General features: G+C 36.2%; 1 protein-coding gene across 1 annotated transcript in view; it reads left to right on the forward strand.

Annotated features, from left to right (window-relative positions):
- KCNH5 (potassium voltage-gated channel subfamily H member 5) overlaps window positions 1-14,747 on the forward strand; it is a 252,358-nt gene extending 237,611 nt beyond the window's left edge. The window contains exon 11 of the mRNA XM_036434639.2: window positions 9,600-14,747. Coding sequence (XP_036290532.1) covers window positions 9,600-10,547 — 948 coding nt within the window. The 3' untranslated portion in view covers window positions 10,548-14,747. The remainder of the gene's footprint in view (window positions 1-9,599) is intronic.
- The last annotated feature ends 7,637 nt before the right edge of the window (window positions 14,748-22,384 follow it).

Here is a 22,384-nt window from a genome sequence, read left to right on the forward strand (position 1 = left end):
TCCAACAAAACAAAATGGTGATGCTTTTCTCTATCAATTTTGTTCCTTTGAACTTGAGTGTGCTAAAAATCTATGCTGAGAACTTAGGGGGAAAAAGAATATTCTAAATGTGCAAATGCTAATAAGTTGGTGGCAATTGCAGTGATACTAGATATTAGCTTATATAGCAAGAGTGGGGCTCTGCCACCATTTATTCTCAAATGTGTGGTATTGACTTAGTAGGAGTCAAATAAGTAAGGAAATTGATGTTTCAGACTTGGAAGGGTGAAGACAAGTAATTTTCAGTGACAAACCATTTAGTGAAATTGCTACCTGTGATGACCTTCTAATGCTTTGAAAAATGTTGGAAAGCAGAATATCACTAATGAGTGGTGTTTGGGGCTCCTTACATTTAGTAAGCCATGAGAAGATGACCTCAGGCAAGTGTTAGCTGGCTTATAAGCAAATATGGAAAAGAGTCAAGAATAGGGGGGGGGGTATTGGGGGTTGAAAAATAAGATTGAAAATTCATTGCACAGAAAAGCCCTTTAAGACAGTGGTTGTCAACCTTTCGGACCTTACAGACACTACCAGTGGTCCATGGACCACTGATTGGCGACTGCAGCTTTAAGATTCAGTTTTGTGGCAAAGATCAGGTAGTGAAAGTGATGCCTGTTGGCATCAATGTAGCTGCCAGTATGGAGAAAGATGGAGACAGTTACATGAGGCCAAGAAAGCAAAGGATTAAATCAGGCTTGAGAATCATGTCAAAGAAAGAACTTTTTGTGAGGTTGCAGTGTATGGAATTCACTGTGAATAGATCAGAAACGGACTAAAATTCCTGAGAGCGTTTTATTGCTACAGAAACCACAAGTGTGCTCTTAAGAAATTGTTTCACTGTGTGAGCCCAAAACCTTAGGCTCCCAAATTTGCATAGACAAAAAGTAGCTGAAACAAGACAAACTATTCAATCCTTGTATCAGTTCTGACGATAGAATAATATGGACAATAAAGATGATCTAAAACAATGGAATTAGGAGCCACAGAAAAGAATGAGAGAGCTAATCCCAGGTAGCAGACTGAGAGACTAATAAAGGAATTTCCCCTACTACCTGTAAGGGGGCCCTTCAAGACTTGGCTGGCAAATTTCAGCATTGCTCTATACCAGTGTCTGCTGAGCCTCTCAGCCATTGGTCCCTGACTCCTCTGATGGAAGTGTTTGGTCAGTCATCCTATGCCTGCTCCACTGTTGTATATTGTGCATGGGGGTATACACCTGTGTGTATCTAGTGGGAGAGGGAGGTGAATAACGTGTCTTTCTAGTTTGTGTATTACCATTCCGGGCTTCCTCATCTCAGAAGATGGCAGTTATTTATCCTTTCGCTTATTAGACTAAAGACAGTCATCTTCAAAAATTTCCTCTTTTTCTCTCAAATTGTTTATGTAGCCCATCAGCAAACCTTGTCAAATTTACTGGCAAAATAAATCCAGAATCTGACTACTTATTACCTCCATTTCTGCCTCCTCCTTGGTCTAAGTCACCATTATGACTCACATGAACTATGCAAAAACAAAAACAAAAACAAATAACAAAACCAAATAAGTTATTCTGCCTCTATCTATCCTTCCCACCTGACAGCTTATTTCCCCACAGCAGCCTGGGCGGTCCTTTCCCATGCCTTTCCCTCATGTTAAAATCCAGTGTCTGGCCTCTTACCCAACCTCCTCTCCCATCACTCTCTCCATGTTTACTAGCACCCACTTTGTCCTCCTTACTGATTCTCAGATATAGGTAGCATTCTCTCACCTGAGGGTCCCCACTCTCCATGCTGTCTGCATGACCTGCTTCTTCATTCCATGACTCTCTGTGCTCAAATATCTCTTCCTCACAGAGACCTCAACCCTCAGCCATTCTCTATGCCCTTACACTATTTTTCTTTGTAGCTCACAACACCTTCTGACATCATAAGAAATATCTAAAGGGTGTTGTTTTGTTTACTAATGTCTATCAAACTCCAAATCAGAGAGTGGAACATGGTAGGTGTTTAACAAATATAATGATATATTGTGAATGGATATCTTGTTTGCTGCTAAATCTCAGCATTAACAAGTGTCACAGAGTAAGTGCTGCAGAATAGATTGGATCCAGTTCCTCCGGGGGCATTAAGAGAAAGCCTCCTAGCAGGGGACTTTGTGGGTGCTCAGCCTGTGCAGCTGTACAGGGCCTTGCACTGAGAAGTGCCCTGCTCCTGGTTTAATGCCCGGCTGTTACTATCGTGAAATTCATTGATTTGAACAGAGAGCCCTGCTTGTTTCTATTTTAAATATATTTTTATTGATTTCACAAGGGGGGGGGGGGAGAGAGAGAGAGAGAGAGAGAGAGAGAGAGAGAGAGAACGAACAATGAAGGAAAAGAATCATTGATTGACTGTTTCCTGCATATGGGATTAAGGCTGAAACCCGAGCTTGTCCATTTATGGGAAGGGGCTCCAGCACCAAGAGATTCCTGGACAGTGGACCCTTTGCTTCTAAAAGGGTTTTGGTGTTCACGGTCTGCTTATGTCCCAGTCCTTTGGTTCTGTGTGACCAGCATCCAGAGCTTCCATTCCATGTTATAGCTGGTTGTAGTTTAGTGTTTAGTCCAGGTTTAGTCCATGGATCCATTGTGGGAGTCCCACAGGCTGAGCGTGAGGTGGGCACAAGGAAGAGCAGCTTCCTGTGACAGGAGTCCAAAGAGGGCCCAGGGTGTGTGTGTGTGTGTGTGTGTGTGTGTGTGTGTGTGTGTGTGAGTGAGAGAGAGAGAGAGAGAGAGAGAGAGAGAGAGAGAGAGAGAGAGAGAGAGAGAGAGAGAGAGAAAGAACTAACCTTTGTTTGAAAGTTTAAATATTTAGGTTTCTCCTGCCTGAAGTGGCCACGCCCATTTTGACCACTAATTTGTTCCCATGTATGAATGACAGACATACATTCATTCATGTCTCTCAGACCTTACTGGACATTCATCTAAACTGCCTTTGCCCAGTCTCCTTCCATATAAATCAGCAGGGAGCAGACTTGGAAAGTGTTTAATGCACTTTTTGGTAAAGCTGTAGACATGGCATGCCCATACTCTTTGGTCTTCCCTTGCTCCTTTCCTGTTTGAGCTGGTTTTGCAGTTACACTTACCCTTGGAGAGCTTAAAGATGTATAAGTGGCTTAAGTAAAGCAAGGCCACTATTTCAAAAACAGTTTGATGAGTCTTCCTTACTCTTCCGTCACACATCTGAATTTGTTGAATGGCCATCAGCCACAGCTCCATCACTATGGCCTTTGTTAGAAAGAGCTTATAGCCTCTGATCTGGAAATGACAGTGTGTTTAATAAATATAAGTCTTTGTCATATTAGTTTAGGTTGGAATGGAGCGAAAGAACTAGAGTTAGGATTAGTGATTAAGTTTATAGAAATAGTAAAAAGAAGCAAAGAACCAAACCAACTAGACCCCATGAGTCAGATGAATGGAGCAGCTGCTTGACCACATGCACCTACAAATTCATAGTCAGTTCCCCAGACTCACAGATCCAGAAAACAATGGGCCATTTGAGAGAAAACACCGCTGTTATCCTCCTTCAAATTATAAACCACTGAAAATATGTCATTAAATAAATTATTCTAACCTTTTTTTCCCCCTGGCCTTTATGGGATTTCAAAGTTCAGTACACATTCAATTTATTCCATTTTGATATCACTTTTATAATCAAATGTCCTACTTTTGAAATGGAAAGCTTAGTTGGCCATGTTCCCTGTTAAGTTTTAGGAGCTTTTATCATTTAAATGAATTAAACCTTCCAGCATGGGCTTCACAGGACATAATGAAGCATGGAGAAGAAAAGCTTAAATGAAATAAACCTCTCTGATCATAGGAATAGTACATGCTATTGTGCATTCTACCAATAGATGTGTGACAGGAATCAGCCTGATTCATGATTTTTCTTTTTAAATTTTGCTCTCAATTTTATGTCATGTTCACCAGCTACTTAATTAGCCATTGGTGAGAGGAGTGAGGGGAGACAGAGTTCATCAAGTGCAAGGGCTCTGAGAGAGAAAAACACCCAATTTTGGATATATTTAAAAAAAATTAAATTATTTATTGTTGAAAGTATTAGATATGTCTCCTTTTTTTCTCCAGCTACTCCTATCCCCTAGCAGTGCCCTCACCCCTCTACTGTCTGTGTCCATTGATTAAGCTTATATGCATACATACAAGTCCCTTGGTTGATCTCACAATTGGATTTTTAAAGGCTGATTTCTTTCAATACCATATTGATAACCATGTGTATACATTTTTTACATGGTTTAATTCATTTACGTTGCTTTCCTATGAACTTCAGTCAGATCTTTTAACATTTTTAAAAACTATTTTGGGGTGGGTTGTTTTTGTTTTCTAGAAATAAATCATCATCATTTCCATGTAATAATTGTGTAAATTTATATAGTTAATGTATTGAATTAACAGGGAACATTATGGTTCTGTATGACACCTTACCCACACAAGATTCAATTGGATTATGAAACTCTTAATAAGTTTGCAGATTCTTCCAGTTTCCAAAGAGTAGCATGCAGATTTTTTTTTAAATCCAAATAGGAGCTTGCTAATTTTTAGGAGTTTACTAAATAAAATGTATCAATCTTCCATTCTGTTACTAAGCTGAACTATTTTATGATATGCATTATTAAATAGTTAAAAGTAAAAGGCATCTCTTAAAAGGAAAGATTCTGCAGAATACATTTGAGAATGCTCATAAAGGTAATGTAGAATAATTGCCATGCTCTTTTTATGATGAAATGTAGCTCTTTAGTAATAAAAATACATTGTTATTCAAACGTAGAGATAAGGATCATAAAGTTATCTTCAAAACTATGAGGATTTAGAGAGAGGCCTATCACTTTTAATGTTTTTGAAATATAGTGAATTTCTTCAGGCATCCCTACTGTTTTATTTTCTTATTTGTAACATAATGCATCCTTTGTAACAAGACAGAACACAAAGCTATTTTACTTTACAGACAAGAAGTGGATCAAGTGGTGGTGGCATCTCCGTAGATTATTAGTTTTTAATCCTTGTAAACATGATAAAATCATCTTTTTATCTTTTTCTTTGTTTTTAATTTTAGTGCTTATATTCTCTAACTCACATTAAGAAAGTGTTGTATTGCCATCAGCTGAAAAATAAGTTCTTAATGGGTGTTATTACATCCTTACAATGAAACTATTCTGACTCAGGTTCTTTAAAGATTGTTTTGTGGGTTGAAGCTCTGGTCCTGGATTACAAATGAGGAAATAGGGGTGGGTGGGCATTAAGATTAACTGCAGTAGTGGGGATTCTTTTCTCTGCCAAGGGTCATTTGGATATTTATAACATCATTTATGGGCCACACAATATTTATAACATCATTCATGGGCCACACAAAATTATCAACTTAAAAATTAACTGTTATGTTTGGTCAAACATTTAATTAACTTGCCCTTAATGCCTTGGCAGGGCCAGACAGAATGATTTCCTGGGCCTTGTACTGCCAGTGGGCTGGGCACTCCCCACCCCTGAATTATAATACATATAGCATTGATTTATTGTTTAGACTAAGAGTGCAAAATAATAAAAGAAATATAAAACAATTTTCCTGTTTGTAATATTTTTGATTTGTCGACTAATCACAAACATGTATTTGCTGAGTGTATGAAAGGGTTATTGATTTGATAAATAACATTTATTTATTGAGGTCTTTCAAGGTAACAGACCCTGTTGTAGGCATGAGAAATACAGCAGTTAACAAAACAAAGGTCCCTGTCCCCACAAACAAATGAATCTAGGTATTAGTGTTATCTGTGTCCCCACCTGTGGAAGTGGAGTTCCTGGGATGCTGCAAGGAAAGGAATTTCTTGAGACTTGCATGGAGGAGGAGTGAACTTTTTTCCTGTGGAACTAACCCCCTGGCTTTCCAATGTCCCATTTCTCTCTATCTGCCATAGAAAAAGTCCAGTCTTGTCTTCAGCAGGGCTAGGATTAAGGCCCAGAAACTCTGCTCCACATTAAAGTCCAGTTTTAGTCCGGCATCTGGCCAGTTTAGCTTGTGTCCCAGCTGCTATCCATTGTATGTGGGGTTCACATGGCCATGGGCTGTGCTGCTGCTTAAGAGCACACGGTGGGTGCAGGTCATGATGCAAGAGGGTGCAATAGGGAACAAGAAGCAAGAGATAGAGGGAAATCCTTTGTCTGGAGAGTATGACCAGGGCTTAACTGGTTAACCCTTCAAGATTTCACACCCTTGCAGTGTCTCTATCCCCCAGCCAAGTATCTTCTTCCCAGATTAGATGGACAGATTAAGAACCTTCCCTACTTCATCCCTGCTTCACTGCACATGCACCCATCTCCTGCTTTGTTGGACCCTTTCCCCGAGTGATCTGCAGAGAATGGACTGGTGGTTCTGTGGGGAGTGTGAAGTTGAAGCTTCCTGAGGAGGCTGTCCAGATGACCATGATTATCATGTCAGGCCTTTCCTTTGCTCTCTTTCTGTTATTAATATTATTAACTAGCCAATCACATTATCAATGATGTTAACATTAGTGGGGTCAAAGATGGTATAGGGAAAAGCACATTGTTTGACCCTTGCTGCTCCCTGCCTTTCATAAATGTAATACATTTAATATATGTAGAAGCAAGTTAAAAGAAAATGCAAGGGCTTCTTTGAAGGGAACAAGAAGCTACAAATGGTGGCATGTATTTGACTGCCGGGAGAGTAAGCAGGCCTACTGCCTTTGTCTCGGAGAGTGAGGAGAGTTTAGAGACTGTCTCCTTTAAGCCTCTCTTCAGCTCTTTTTGTCAAGGATGTCAGTTACTCAACAAGCACAGGGATGGTCCTCCATGGCAAATGCTTTGTGATGCGTTCCCTGTTGGGTATAAAACTCCCGATTTCATCCACTTAAATATCTGTGTCTTCACAAGGTCCAGAAGGAAGTGTCAATGTTACCCTAAGAGATGCAGTGAATAACTGTTTGGAATCCTACTCCTTAGATTTGTATCCTGGTCACTTACCAGTCGTATGAGCACAGGCAAACCACTCACACTTTCTGCACCTTAGTTTGCTCTTCTGTAACATGAGAATAATAGGACTTCTTGCACAGAAGAGTTACAACAGTTCGATAAGAAAATAAATGTGTAGACAATCTCTTTGTTATATGTAAAATTCTTATAACTATTTCTCAATTAGTCACAATTTCTCTTCTGCAGTCACAATATACATGATAAATTCAGTCTCCTTTAACAAACTCCATCTAATCCAATGTTTTTTTTAAGTTAATTTTGTTTTAAAAGCCTGATGATAGTAAATAGTTGATCCAAACTAAGTGTTATTGTTTTCAGTGAGGCTCCAGTTCAAATTCTGTAGCTTGGGTAGGACATTACATATAGCAAACAAAATAAAGAACCACCCAGTGAAATTTAAGTTTCAAGTAAATAATGAATAATTTTTAAAGTTCAAATATGTTCAAATAAATAATGTACACATTTTTCAGTGTAAGAATGTCCTAAATATTGCAAAAATATCCTGCATTTTATTTGGCATCCCGGTGTCAGGCACCAACCCTGCTCCACTGAGAGTTTGCAATAGATTCCTTTTCCTCAAATGGGAAGGCTATTGGCACTTCCCAAATGGGAAGACTAGTGCATCAAGGCTACATCTATCAGAGGCTAAGTAACAACCTTTAAAATAAATAAGCAAAAAAGGTAGGAATTGAGTATGAAGGAGGATGTGGCCAGTTATTTGTGTCAGTCTCCTCATGTCAGTTCATAGACCCAAAGTGAGTACATTTTCGGTGACAGGGGATGAACAGGAATAAAGTATCAATGTTTCCATGTATGGGTCTGTCTGGTCCCAATGAGTGTTAATATCTTAAAGTCTTAGAACAAGCTCTGTTTACTTAGGAAGTGTAAGAAACATGTCAGCCCTTTGAAAGACCTCTAAGCACACTGGTTGGTGCTTTGATATCAGACTTGGAGGTACCTATTGCATCTTTTTAAAAAAGTGCCTTTAGAATGGGGGGGGGGGAATGTTCTGGTCTTTGCAGACAGTTATTAAATTTAGAAAATATTTATTTTAACTTTCAAATTATTAGTACATGATAAGCTGCTTTTAGTGCCTCAATCTCAATTTTTAAGATGTTCTCTTAGAGAAGTGCTATCTCCCTGACTTTTTTCTGTTAACAGTGACCATCATTAGTTTTGGCTTCTGCTATAAAATCAATGATTATGTGTTACTCCTGGAAACTGCTGAATCTTCAAAAGGTGATTAAAATGGTTTCAAATACAAAGTGTTTTATGAGAGTTCAAGGGAGAGAAACAACATTTTTTTTTTAGTGTCTTTCATATGCCTGGGACTCTGTAATTCTCATATATTTCTAATCTAACCAACAACTTAATCAGAGGGGGTAGTGGAGTTAAGTTATTTTGCTATTATCATAAAATTGTATGATGATAAAAGCACTTCATCTCACTTCCTTTTGAATTTTCCTTACAGCCTTCTCCTGCAGTTATTTTGTTCTTCAGCAAAAAATTTCATACTATTAAATTCTCTTCTAACTCTGATAATGTAAGGGGTAATGTCCTATATATTTTGATATTTTTTTTATTTTTCTTGAAATTATACATTCCCAGTATTATTTTTAAAAATATGTGTGTGTGTGTTTTCCATGAAAGTTTGCTAATTTATTTATGGATACTCATCTAACATCACATATACTACATATTTAGTTTTATGTTTAAAATGTAAAAAAATATTGGAATTTGAATATTCCATCCTCCCACTCAGTGAAAGTCTCACCTGGACAAAGTCCTTACTTATGTTTGCATATTTTAGTCGTGTGAGGATCATGCGTTTTCAAATTATTCAATTAATAGATAGCAGCTTGAAATCAAGTGTATATATTCAGGTGATAGTTACCTTCCAGAAACTTTTTTTTTTTATAGATCCAAGTTCTGCCCTCTGGAGCTATATGAATACATTTATTCCTTCCTCATGCCCAACCCAGGTCCAGGTCCTTTGTTGATAACCTGTATAACTTCTCAATACTTTTAAACCCTGGAAATCTTACTATTTAATCCTTAAATGGGATGTATTAAAGTAGTTTTGAATCATATATATATATATGTATGAAAAAATCATACAATATATATATATAAAACATGCAAAAACAGTGACACATCACAAATACATTTAAGAGATAAATATATATTTCTTCACTCAAATATGTATATAAACATATGCATATACTAACATATTTAGTATAACGTATACTAATATATTTTCCATTAAATAGGAATATGAACTTGAAAGGCAGTATCTCTAGTCAGTTGTTTCTTCACTACATTCACCCTAGAATTAAGTAAGCTCTGTAATCTTAGTCAATGGCCCTATGTTGAGTTTTAAGTAACTGCATGTGTTAAATAGTACAGGAATATTTTTTCCCTTCAGAAATGACCTTGCCCTGCGTGAGAGGGTTTCCTCTGTAAAACCAAGCACATCTGTATGCTGTCACACAGTTACAAATTCATGTGTTTCTACCGTGTTTTCCATGTCTCTGCCCCACCACAGATCATTTTCCGTAAAATCAGCGACGTGAAGAAGGAGGAGGAGGAGCGCCTCAGGCAGAAGAATGAAGTCACGCTCAGCATCCCCGTGGATCACCCGGTCAGAAAGCTCTTCCAGAAGTTCAAACAGCAGAAGGAGCTGCGGAACCAGGGCTCCTCGCAGAGCGACCCCGAGCGGAACCAGCTCCAGGTAGAGAGCCGCTCCTTACAGAATGGGGCCTCCATCACAGGCACCAGTGTGGTCACGGTGTCACAGATCACACCCATCCAGACATCTCTGGCCTTCGTGAGGACCAGCGAGTCCCTCAAGCAGAACAACCGCGAGGCCATGGAGCTCAAGCCCAACGGCGGTGCTGACCCCAAATGCCTCAAAGTCAACAGCCCCGTGAGAATGAAGAACGGGAATGGGAAGGGGTGGCTCCGACTCAAGAACAATATGGGGGCCCAGGAGGAGAAAAAGGAAGACTGGAATAATGTCACCAAAGCCGAGTCTATGGGGCTATTGTCAGAGGACCCCAAGGGCAGCGACTCAGAGAACAGCGTGACCAAAAATCCGCTAAGGAAGACAGATTCTTGTGACAGTGGGATTACAAAAAGTGACCTTCGTTTGGATAAGGCTGGGGAGGTGCGAAGCCCGCTGGAGCACAGCCCCATTCAGGCTGAGGCCAAACACCCCTTTTATCCCATCCCCGAGCAGGCCTTACAGACCACACTGCAAGAAGTCAAACATGAACTCAAGGAGGACATCCAGCAGCTGAGCTGTAGAATGACTGCCCTGGAGAAGCAGGTGGCAGAAATTTTAAAAATACTCTCGGAAAAAAGTGTGCCCCAGACCTCTTCTCCGGAATCCCAAACACCACTCCAAGTACCTCCCCAAATACCATGCCAGGATATTTTTAGTGTTTCCAGGCCTGAGTCACCTGAATCTGACAAAGGTGAAATCCACTTTTAATATATATTATACATATATATTTGTTAATATCTCAAAGACAGTATATACATCTATATACAGAATGTGTATATACAGTATATACATATATATTTTCACTTGCTTTCAATATGATGAACCCAATATGGATTTTGATATGTAAATATTGCATGTCCAGCTGGATTCTGGCCTGCCAAAGATGATTATTAAAAACATAGGTATTGCTTGTACATTATGCAGTTGACTGCATGCACACTTTACTTTTATTTATAATCTCTATTCTGTAATTTTTTAAAAAATATGATTTTTGTTAATCAAGGCAATGTAATATTTGAAGAATCAGGGTCCCACCTGCCAATGTTGCCATGACGAATTTGATCTCAGGCTGAGTCGACTGCACTGACATTTCCTCACTGTTCTGTTGAGTTAAAATTATAGATTAATGCCAAGGAAGAGTTCAACTTTGCAAGCTGTTAGGACCATTTCATGATCTCTTTCCTTAGGATATTTTTCTGTAACTGAGAGTTAGGTTATTTTCTCCTAAGAGGCAACATTTTCACCACTTAAAGGACTGTTGTGTTGCCTGAATCAGATAGCATTATGGAGTATTGAAAATTTATTGCTATGGGTTTTGTGCATGAATTGCATTTTTGCTCAATTATACCTCTTCTTTTTCAACATTATATTTAGATAGTAATCATTAATATCTATGTAAGGAAATCCCTATCCCCTCCATCTTGGAGAACAGCTGCCATCTTGTAAGCTGATTTTATCAATCCCATAAACACAAAACTCTTAATATAGTGTATACTATTATAGAAACACTGCACTACAGGGTAAAAGGGCCTTTTAACCGTTCCTGTTAGAGACGCTGATCTTCTGAAGGTGATGTATGCTCTAAAGTTATGTTTCTAAAACTTATTCAAGGGTGAAGTTAAAAGGCTCTTAACAAAGAAAGAAACAAAAAATATTTAAGTAGTTATATCAAAATTTTAACTATAATGACTTAAATAAAAAAGAATGTAAAACAGACAAGTTTTGTAGCTTATCTATCACTTAGGAGGAATGAAACACAGGGACAGAATTGCTCACACACAATTCTTACTGTGTGTAGCAATAACATATGAAATGTGGTTTAAAAACCCAGAAACAAGAAGTAGGTGTTAAAATGCTCAACTCAGATAACTGCTTTTTTATAATTTTATTCTGGTTACAGTTTTCTAAAGCTTTTTTGCACACAGTTCTACTGCTTGACTTCTGCTGTGTTCATAGGCTCCTGAGGCTCAGGCAGATCACTTAGGAAAGGGAAGTACTAGAGACTGAATTCCAGAGTCTTTTGGGTCACAAATCCTCTTAGAAAGTGCCTATTATCAACTAAAAAAAAAGTCACAAAGAGTTGTGTATAGCTAATCCTTTAAGTGCTATGTATTGGGAATCAAATACTCATTCATTTCTAAGAACACAGGAGAATTTATTTCTTTTGACTAAATGGTATTTTGTAAAGTTGGTTAGAGAGACTTACTTTTGAATTGGTGCATGCTTGACATTTAACAGTGGGAGCAGGGCAGTTAATGTTTGCATCAGGTTGAAAATACATACCAATTGAATGTGTACATCGGACCATCTGTCCCCAAAATGAAAGCAAAATCAAAAGAGATATTTTGATCAATTGTACCCATTTTTATGAGCTTTTCTACCTATCTCACAGTATCCATAACAAAACCACCAGAACCAAAAGTTATCACAGTTAGACTGGAGAAGTGCAGAACAAAGTAATTTATTTAAAAAGTTGATATTTAGAATCTGTAATAAAACTTCACATTCCCTCAAGATGTGCCTGTTTCATTCAGGGGTCTCAGAACAGATGTTCTGTGCCATGGGTTCCATTTTCCTTCCTTTATGCTCATAACTTCCATGAGCGATAATGGAAGTTTTCAGGGGACAATGTCTCCATGCTATGCTACAATATCTACCTACTCTAGGCATGTGAAAATGAGGTAATCATGGTATGAAACAGGGATGGGGAAACATCTGACTCATGGGCTGTGTATAAGGCCCACAAAATCGTTTAGTCTGGTGCGGCCAAAGTATTAGGGGTAAGTGAATTGAATGTTTGACCAAACATAACAGGCTAATTTTTAAGTTTATAAATTTGCATGGTCCATGAATGATGTTATAAATATCTAAGTGGCCTTTGGCAGAAAAAAAAAGGTCCCCCACCCCTGCTGTCTTGAAAATGGGATTTTGTTGCTTTCATGGTAAGGATGGTACCTTTTTCTTGACCTCTGACATTTATTGAATTTCAGGGTACTTTTCTACTTAACTAAATGTGAGACATGCTCGGCTAAGCTTTTTAAAGGCAGATGAGTGGTAAAAATAATCTGAGTACAGAAAATGGTCAGTTTGACTTTAGCCATGTGCTTCAACAAAAAACATTTGTAATAAAGCAGTAAGAGAATGACTGTGAAACAGCCAGCCAGTGTAAAGCTGCAATCCATGCCTTTGCATATTAGAGGTGCATATACTTGCTGTGTGCTGGCACTGACTCAAAGTTTCTTCAAATTGACCTATAATATTATTGTTCACATGTACCGGAAAAGAAACGTAAGGTGTTTGAACTACTACAAGTGTCACAAAGGGGAGAAATGTATCAATTGCTTATTTCTGGTACCGTTATGACTGTATTATTTTACAGCCAGCTCTGTTCCAGTTTGCATGGCATGACAAGCCGCCGAATGCACTCTGCTGTGTCAGCAGGGATGCACTTGTTGAGCAAACAGTGTACATAGAGTAATCTTTTAGGTTCCCTCATTCCTTAGTTCTTACCAGTTGAACTTACTCAGATTTGAATGAAGGGTGAGCACCTGCTTGAATATGTGCTATAATAACACAATCACGTTCTGTGTTGCCTCAACCAGCATAGACTGTAGATTCCCTTTGGGGGGACCAGATGACTGCATGTTTTATTCTTACACTGTATAGATGCTCTTGGTGCATCCACAATAAAATTTTTACTATTATATTTCTGAACAATGCACTAATAGGAATACATAGAAATGTATTTAAAATCTAAACTTTTTCCAAAGCAACTTACACACCTTCATTATTTTTCTATGGTAATATATAAGATCGGATGCTATACCCTGGGCAGGTGGATGTAACACAATAGTGAAAGTCAAACAAAGAAGGAAATGTGAGCTGTGCATCATAATGGCAAGTTTTATCAGTCTGTTTTAGGATATTATTGCACTAAATGTGATCTGGTAGATAAAGGAGCTTATGATAAAAGACAAATAGGCACACGAAAGGCAGATGACAAAGTTGATAGTGTTCCACATTGACATAAGTAGAACAGGATGGTTTTGGCATAGATGTTGAAGAGATATAATACTTCATTGTTAAAATGGAAAACTTTTATTATTGACACTGGTTTCATCTCACATTAAATATAGAAAACATAAATGTCCCAAAAATTTCATTAAAAATTATGTAGAGCAGATAATTAGAAAATTTGGGGTTTTAAATTGCTCCTAAGAAAACAAATGTACTCCTGGAGTACCCAGCACTTTAATAGGAATATGAATGATGACCACTAACACAAGTGCCATTTTGAAATTTAATCTTATTTAAATTTGCATTAAAAGCTGTGATTTTAATGCAAATCACAGCTTCCCTTAAACTTAAGAAGATTTTGTTCACCTGTGAGATCTGGCCCATATGTTGTTCTATTTTTAATAAATTCTTTCAGAAAACATTTTTTTTAATTAGTCTTTAGAGTAATGACTGTTTTAGAAGTGTGCACTGGCTGGTACTGGTGAAATTATTTGTCATTCTTAATGAATTGTACTATCTTGTATGATTTTTATCTTCTAAGCTATTTTATCTATCTCTTTTCCAAAATTTTATGTAGCTATTGAGAACATTTCTCTAGAATGTACATACATACATGGACAACTTTAAAATAATAATATTTTAATGATGTGAATGTTGTGTTTTAATACTTTGTTATCTAAGAATATTTCTCTTGTGGTCTTGATGGAAAGGAATAGAGAAAAGTTCAGTCTTATGGAAAACAATTTGTCTGTGGTTCTGAACCTAGATTTGCCATAAATGCAGTGTATCTTTGGGTAAGATACTATTGTTTTTGTTTTTGATATGTTCTGGACTTCAATTTCCCCACCAATAAATAATAAAATGAAGAGCTGCTCCCTTCTTATATCAAAATAATGTTATTTTTCCGGCGTATAAGACGACTTTTGAAACGAAAAAAAGTCAACCGAAAATCGGGGGCAAAAGACCAAAATTGCACAAAAATTGCCTGCAGATCTTGACGGCAAAGTAAGTCTTTTCTTTGAAGTGGGGGGGTAGTCTTATACAGCAAATATAGGCCTAAACCTATGTTTTAACTGTAAAATTAGGGGGTCGTTTTATATGCCGGAAAATATGGTAGGTGATGAAAATCATCTTCCTCTCAAATGAAAATCACATTAAGACAAATTATCATTTAACAATTTTTTCCCCTAGATCAGCCAAGCATTCCAAATATTCTAGGTTTTAGAGAAGACTTCTTTGGTCAGAAGTTGATGGGGAAATGCATGGGGTGGCTAAATAATCATTAGTAAGTGGCATGTGAAAATTACCTGGGTATTTGGAACTCCTAATCAAAGAAACATACAAAAAAAATAAAAGTCTTTTGAGGGAAGAGAGAAAAAGATATATGTAAATATGACTTTTTTCTTACTCTACTGAGTCATAGTGCTCATCAGAAATTTTCAATTTTGTGAGAAAAGTAAATAAATTGGTGAATATTCAAAGTATAAGGCACTTCACTTTTCAACTTTTTTTTGTATAAAAATAATTATGACTTACTCAAGATATACTGTTTCACAACAGCAGTTGTTCTTACAACAAAATTCTTAATATTTAAAGAATTCTTTCCAATGACTAGTCAGTTTTCCAGTGTATACCTTCAATTGAAGAAAGTCAAGAAAAAGGCTAAAACACACACACACACACACACACACACACACACACACACATTTAAATCACATTTTAAAACCACTTATGTTATTGTGTCTTTAGTGAGAGGGTTTGAATTTTAAAAATTATATATTAGTAATATTGGTAACTCAAAGAAGCCACTTTTAACATGTGAACATTTTGTTTTTTATTGTTTAATATGTTATTTATTGATTTCAGAGAGAGGAAGGGAGGAGGGGAGAGAGAGAGATAGAAAATTAATGATGAGAGAGAATCATCATTGCATGTCCCCTACTGGGGATCCAGCCCACAACCTGGGCATGTGCCCTTACCAGGAACTGAACCTGACCTCCTTTCATGGGTTGGACACTCAACCACTGAGCCACACCAGTCAGGCAACATTATTTTTTTAATGAGATTTATTTTGTTATTTTGTGCTTATTCTACAAAGAGTCTTGTATCTTAAGGGATAAACTCAAACCTGTAGTCACTTAATTTGCCATGACCCTTTGGGTAAGGAAAGTAGAGCACATAGAAACAAAGGAGAAATTTTTATGAACTTGAGGAGCTAGTTAGTTTTCTTTTGGGGTTTTGTAATCTTCCCATTGAGTCAGAATTTAAAAACTGTTATATAATTAGGAGTTAAATGTTATTTTGAAAGTGGACACCATTTCTCAAGTTAAAGAAAAATTAATTATAAATGCCTGATATATTTGAGAATATTAAAGGAGGGTTAAGGGGATTGGTCATTATTGACCGTGACTTTTCACTATCCATGTAATCCTTTAGATTTATTTGCGAAATGGTCAGTGGCATCTATATTTGTATCCACTTGATAGGCCTATGGCATTCCAACTCACAGTTGCATTACATATGTATTCTACACATATGTAAATAAATATTTTCAATCTATTTGTTGTCAGTGTAAACTTTGTACTTACATCTTACATGTTGTTAGCAGCTTAGATAATAAAATCTCTTACAACTGTGGCATGACATTTAATTTTTTAGAGGGTTGATATAGATCAATTTGACATGATGGGAAATATTCATCTTGGTCTAGGAAAACCAGTCAAGAGGAGATGTATGTGAAAGTACACAGTCAGAACAAAAACAGTCAGGTTTAAAATGGGTTCTGGTGCCAGGCTAACCTGAGCTCACAGGACTCCAAATCAAGAATTGCATTTCCAATTTGGAACAGATGTACAATGAGGATCATAAAGGAGATGGCCATTTAGACTCAAGGGGTGTAAGCATGGTCACTGATAATGCTTAAGGGTGAAATCAAATAAACTCTGGTGAGTTTATATAGAATATTTTTTTATTGTTTTACCTTAGTTTTACTGGTACACATTGCTTTAGATTATTTTTATTTTACTCACTAGAGGCCCAATGCATGAAATTTGTGCAAGGGGCTCGGCCCTCACAGCCACGGCAGCTTGCCTCGGCCCTCATAGCCCTGGCTTCGTCCAGAAGGTCATCCAGGAGGACATCCAGAAGGACATTCTTAGGGCCGTTTAGATGTCTGGCCTAATTAGCAAGAACGCTTTTATTATTATAGATACTTTATTGTGTAAGTATGTGCAGACTTCTCAATGAGAAAGATTGGCTAAGCCTGGATCTTCCATTAGTCATAAAAAACAACAACACACACATAGAAACATTGTGATTGGGCAACAACAATAAGGATATTCCAACAGAAGCAAAACTTTAACATCCACATTTCTGTAGTTATAACATTTTCTGGCATATCACCAGGCAAAATCAAATGGCAAATTCAGATGAGTTCTCATGTCAGAGTCTTGAAACATTAAATAATGTGAATTACTAAGTGCAACCTTAGGACATAAGCAAGTAATATGTTCAAACTTTCAAATGTTGCATACATTCCTTATATCAGTTTTTCTCATTGTTAAGTAAAAGAGTGCTTACCTGAGATGTTTTTAGTACACATTAAATGAATTATGAAATGTGGTTTTAACAATATAGTTACCAAATCATCCTCATTTAAAGAGACATGTGTTCAGGTTTGCCATACCTCTCTTCTGTGGAATTTAGATAGTCAATGAGTTATATTTCTCAAAGTTTATTTGCACAAAACAATTACCCACATGCTTAATATTTATTGATGTGTTCTTTCTTTGAAGCATTTTCCATTTACCTTTTTTCCCTCTGGGAAGGTATCTATTCCACAAATCTACAGGTCTTTTATCTTCTGGATTTTACCCACCTTTTCTCATTTAGAATATTTTTTTAGAACTGGAGATTTAGATGCTAAAAATAATGACCTTATTAGCAATTCTGTTCCTGGAAATGTGAGTTATTTAGTATGTTTAACATTTAAAAATCAATAGATTTATATTAGGATAAAATGCTTACTCTGAATTTCAGTAAAATTTAAAAAATTTTCTTTGACCCTGGTGAAAATTTCTTCACTTTGTTTTTATAATAAAAAAATTTAATTTTTGATTATCATAATTTTGAAAATAAGTGATAAAGATTTTTCCAAATGCTATAGTAAAAATCCGTTAGACGCCATCAATTATGTGAAGATGAGAAGTGCAAAAAACTCTTTATTAATGAAGTAATTAATAGAATTATGATATGTAATTATATCAAACGTCAATTTGTTAAATAGTGCCCATGTTAATTATTAATAAGTTTAATCTTCAAAGCATTTTATGTCAAATAATTAGTTCTTAGCTATCCAGTGAGGGCAAATAATATCATTTATCCAAGTCTAAAGGCCACTAAAATACTTTGGAGTTCTGTCTTTATTGTTCTCTACCTCTCAAAATACTTGCAGGTATACATAAGCACACAAAACCAAACAAATCATCTTCAGTTTAGAGGAAGGTAATTATTTTTTTTAATTCTTTGAAGAGTACTTAATTTCATAAAATGGCATGATAGAGTTTGGGAATGTTTAATTGAGAAATTGAGAGAAAATAGGTAAATATTTATTTTCGTTGGCATACTGGTACTTGTTTAGGTGGTACTAGAGTTTGTAGTTGGTCCTACATTCTAGTTAATTCTGAGTCATATCATGCAGGGAAGGTGGATGGATACAAGCTAGAATTTTTTAATGCCTATTATGTGCCAGATGTTTTAAGAATATTGGTTTGGCTGAAACCGGTTTGGCTCAGTGGATAGAGCATCGGCCTGTGGACTGAAAGGTCCCAGGTTCGATTCCAGTCAAGGGCATGTACCTTGTTTGCAGGCACATCCCTGGTGGAGGTGTGCAGGAGGCAGCTGATCTATGTCTCTCTCTCATCTATGTTTCTAAATCTCTATCCCTCTCCTTTCCTCTCTGTAAAAAATCAATAAAATATAATTTAAAAAAAAAGAATACGTATTGGTTTGTGTTCTAACTTGAGATTTTCTACCTTTTGATTTTTTATAATGAGACCAATGTTTTTACATTCTTTATGAGGGTCAGGACTGTTGAAGATTTGGACTGGGAACCAGGAAGATGATGAAGGCTGAGTGGAATCTATCAGCTGCTTTACCTTCAGGCTTAGAAGTTAAGAAAGTTAATTAAGCTTATATTTATTGAGTGCTCACTCTCTATTTACACTATGCTAACCATTTTATTTAGGTTATAAACTTAATTATTGCAAAAGCCCTGTGAAAGAACAGATTAAGGAACTTGTCAGGATAGCATAGCTATTAAGTGGTCATGTAAACCCTAGGGAGACAACTTCATCTTTCATAGTACTGACATTGCAAAGCTATTTAGTTTAAATGCAGATTCCAAGTCTTTCAAGACATGCACTTTTAAAAGGTCCTGAATTAAAAATAAAATTTAAAAATTTACTTTATAATGTTTATGTATATGTTTGCTTTGCCCGTAGTGGGTTAGAGTAAATGACAGAGGTTGAACTCGTAAGGTGCCCCATCCAATAGTGGAATTTTCCATCATTTCTCCCCACAATCGAAAGACATTGGTGCAGGTCAATAGCCAAATGTGATTATTAGTAAGAGGCAATTCATAGTCGCTGGTATTAGCATTTCCTTTTCCAATTCAATTTTAACCTAAAAAAAGTAATGCATGAATAGGAAAGCAAGGAAAGCAAGAGATATTTGAGATTTTTTTTCCTCCAAAATATTTTCCCCCACTTTTAATATTGGGGTTTAGATGAGTCTCCAGAAATATTTTATTTTTAAAATCTGGTTTTTTTGACCCTCTGAATTTCAAGTAGATTAACACAGTCTTGGCCAAACCACTATTAAATGCATTATCCAAATGAACTATTTCTATTTTGAATGGCAATTTGTGTTATTTCCAAATTTAATGAGCCTGTGAATATTTACTTCAGAGGATTTAAAGAATATTCTCTAATGAAAAAAATATTAATTTTATGAATGTGATTTATTTGTTCTACGCTTTGAGAATTGTTTAAGCTAACATCTGTAGATAAGGAGAAACATAAGGTATTATGATCTTATATTCTGGAATCTTCAGCCCAAGCCATCTTGTTTTCACTTTTATGTTAACATAGTCAAAGGTAACTCTAGGAAAGACCATTCTACTGTTTTTCAAACCACTGTGCAGGACCTCAGGGATATTATACAAAGCTTTCTAAAGTTAGCTCATTTTCACCACTGGGTTTTATATTAATACTGCATTATTATTTAAATAAAGTCCTGATTTGCACTATATCTAAATGCACTTGGTCAAAGAACAATTGACCAAAAAGTACATTTTTTGACTAGAGTTCTAACTGACAAAAAGGAAAGAAAGAGGTAGGAATAGCAGTAGCTTTTTATTTTTAAAACATTACAGTTTACTTTAAATATTATTTTGTATTGGTTTCAGGTAGACAGCATAGTGGTTAATTAGATACTTTACAAAGTGTTCCCCCCAGCTATTTCCAATACCCACCTGGCACCGTGCATAGTTATCACAATATTATTGACTATATTCCCTATGCTGTACTTTATATCCCCATGACAATTGTAATGTGGTTGTTTTTGTGTGTGATGCTTTTTAATAGTTTTTATTTATTTATTTGGAGATAACACATTATCATAACTCTTATTAGATTTTAATGCAACATTAGGAAGCATTTTGAAAGCTTGTCAAATATTGGGGCTTTAATATATATATATTGCTCTTCTACCAATCAAATTTATAACATCTACTTCTGATTACCTAGAAGCCCAGGCTCTAAGCACTTAGCTGGTTGGACTGTATCTTCATGGAGTAAAATCAAAAGATTTGACCAGTCTCTCCTCATGTAGAAACACTATTGAATGACAAGTGCACACAAGGCTAAAATAACCATACTGATACCTGAATAAAGCTGATTGAGAATTCATAGTAACTAATTTAATGATCTCATTGTCAAATATTTTACCTCCTCTGTAAATCATCTTTGATAGCATGAAATTTAACCTTTTTCTTCTATGGTCACATTCTACTGAATTAAGGAAATTGGACTTTGTGATTAATGCAACATAAAGGTTGTTGATCAGAGAGCTGTCGGTGTCATGGATCTCTCATTTGTTCCTCAACTTTTTCCAACCAAAGTATGATGGGAAAAATTACAGATGAGGTTGAGATAAGGTAAACAGGGAGAATAGCTAACAAAGTATGCAAAACAACAATAAAGATTTATTTTGAAATCCATGTCGAAAAAGGTTTGATAGACTTGAATCTTTAATATTGGTGTACCATGTCACACCCATGAATTATTAGTTTATACAAAAGGCAAATGTACTTTCTTTTTATTAAAAAAATATTTTTATTGATTTTAGAGAGGAAGGAGGATGGAGAGAGAGACAGAAACATCAATGATGAGAGAGAATCGTTGATTGGCTGACTCCTGCACGCCCCACACTGGGGATGGAGCCCGAAACCTGGTCATGTGCTCTTGAAAGAATCAAACCTTCAACCCCTTAGTCCGCAGGCTGACACTCTATCCACTGAGTCAAACCAGCTAGGGCCAAATGTGCTTCCATTTAAAATCAAGATTAAGGTTATGTAACATATTCCATATTTAGAAAACAATGGTGATGCTTTTTTTTTTTTTTTTTTTTTTTTTTAATCTCTGCTTGAATGTTTTCATGTTGTGATTCTTGAGATTCTTCTTCAGAGAGGGTATAAGTGTAATGTTCATGTGCTCCTCGTATTGGTTGGCAGTAATGGCATTTTTCACCAAGTGGTCATCATGCACCTCAGAACCCATTCACAGTTAAAATGAGACAGAACACACATTTCATCCTGAGGACAATATGATTGTTACCAAAATGATTGAAATTGGAAAACAATTTAGAACCATTTCCACCCTGAAATATCCATTGTAGTTTATAAAAAAACAATGAGTCCTAAAAGTGCTTGGTACTCAGACAATACAAATTAAATGTGCACATTTATATATATTGAAGACTATACATTTCTTTTTATTCTACATTCTGGTGACTTTGGATACACTAGTTAATGGCATTCTGTATAGTATAATGAAATTTCTGACTATCACACCAACTGTGGGAATTAATTTTGGCAAACACATAAGTTTGCCAAATTTATTTGTTGGGAACTGAGTTTATTAAAGATACCTCTACTATGTGAATTCACTGGAGATAATTAATTCATGCATTGGAAGCAATGCAAAAACTTCATGTGATTTTTTTAAATATTATTCTGCTAAGCTGTACTTCTTATTTTCTCTTTTCAAACTCTCATACTTAGCAGATAACTTTTTCTACTTAAAGGTATTGCAATGTGTAATATAGACATTTTGTATGTACTGTTGAACAATTACCCAATTGCTGAGAGAATTGTGAAATATTTTAACTTTATGAATTAGGGTCAATTCTGGGATATTTGTGATAACAATTTGATTAGTTCTAGGAAATTTGTGGTGATTATTAATTTA

The sequence above is a fragment of the Pipistrellus kuhlii genome, unplaced genomic scaffold (genome assembly GCF_014108245.1).
Source record: "Pipistrellus kuhlii isolate mPipKuh1 unplaced genomic scaffold, mPipKuh1.p scaffold_m20_p_1, whole genome shotgun sequence".
NCBI classification, from domain to species: domain Eukaryota; kingdom Metazoa; phylum Chordata; class Mammalia; order Chiroptera; family Vespertilionidae; genus Pipistrellus; species Pipistrellus kuhlii.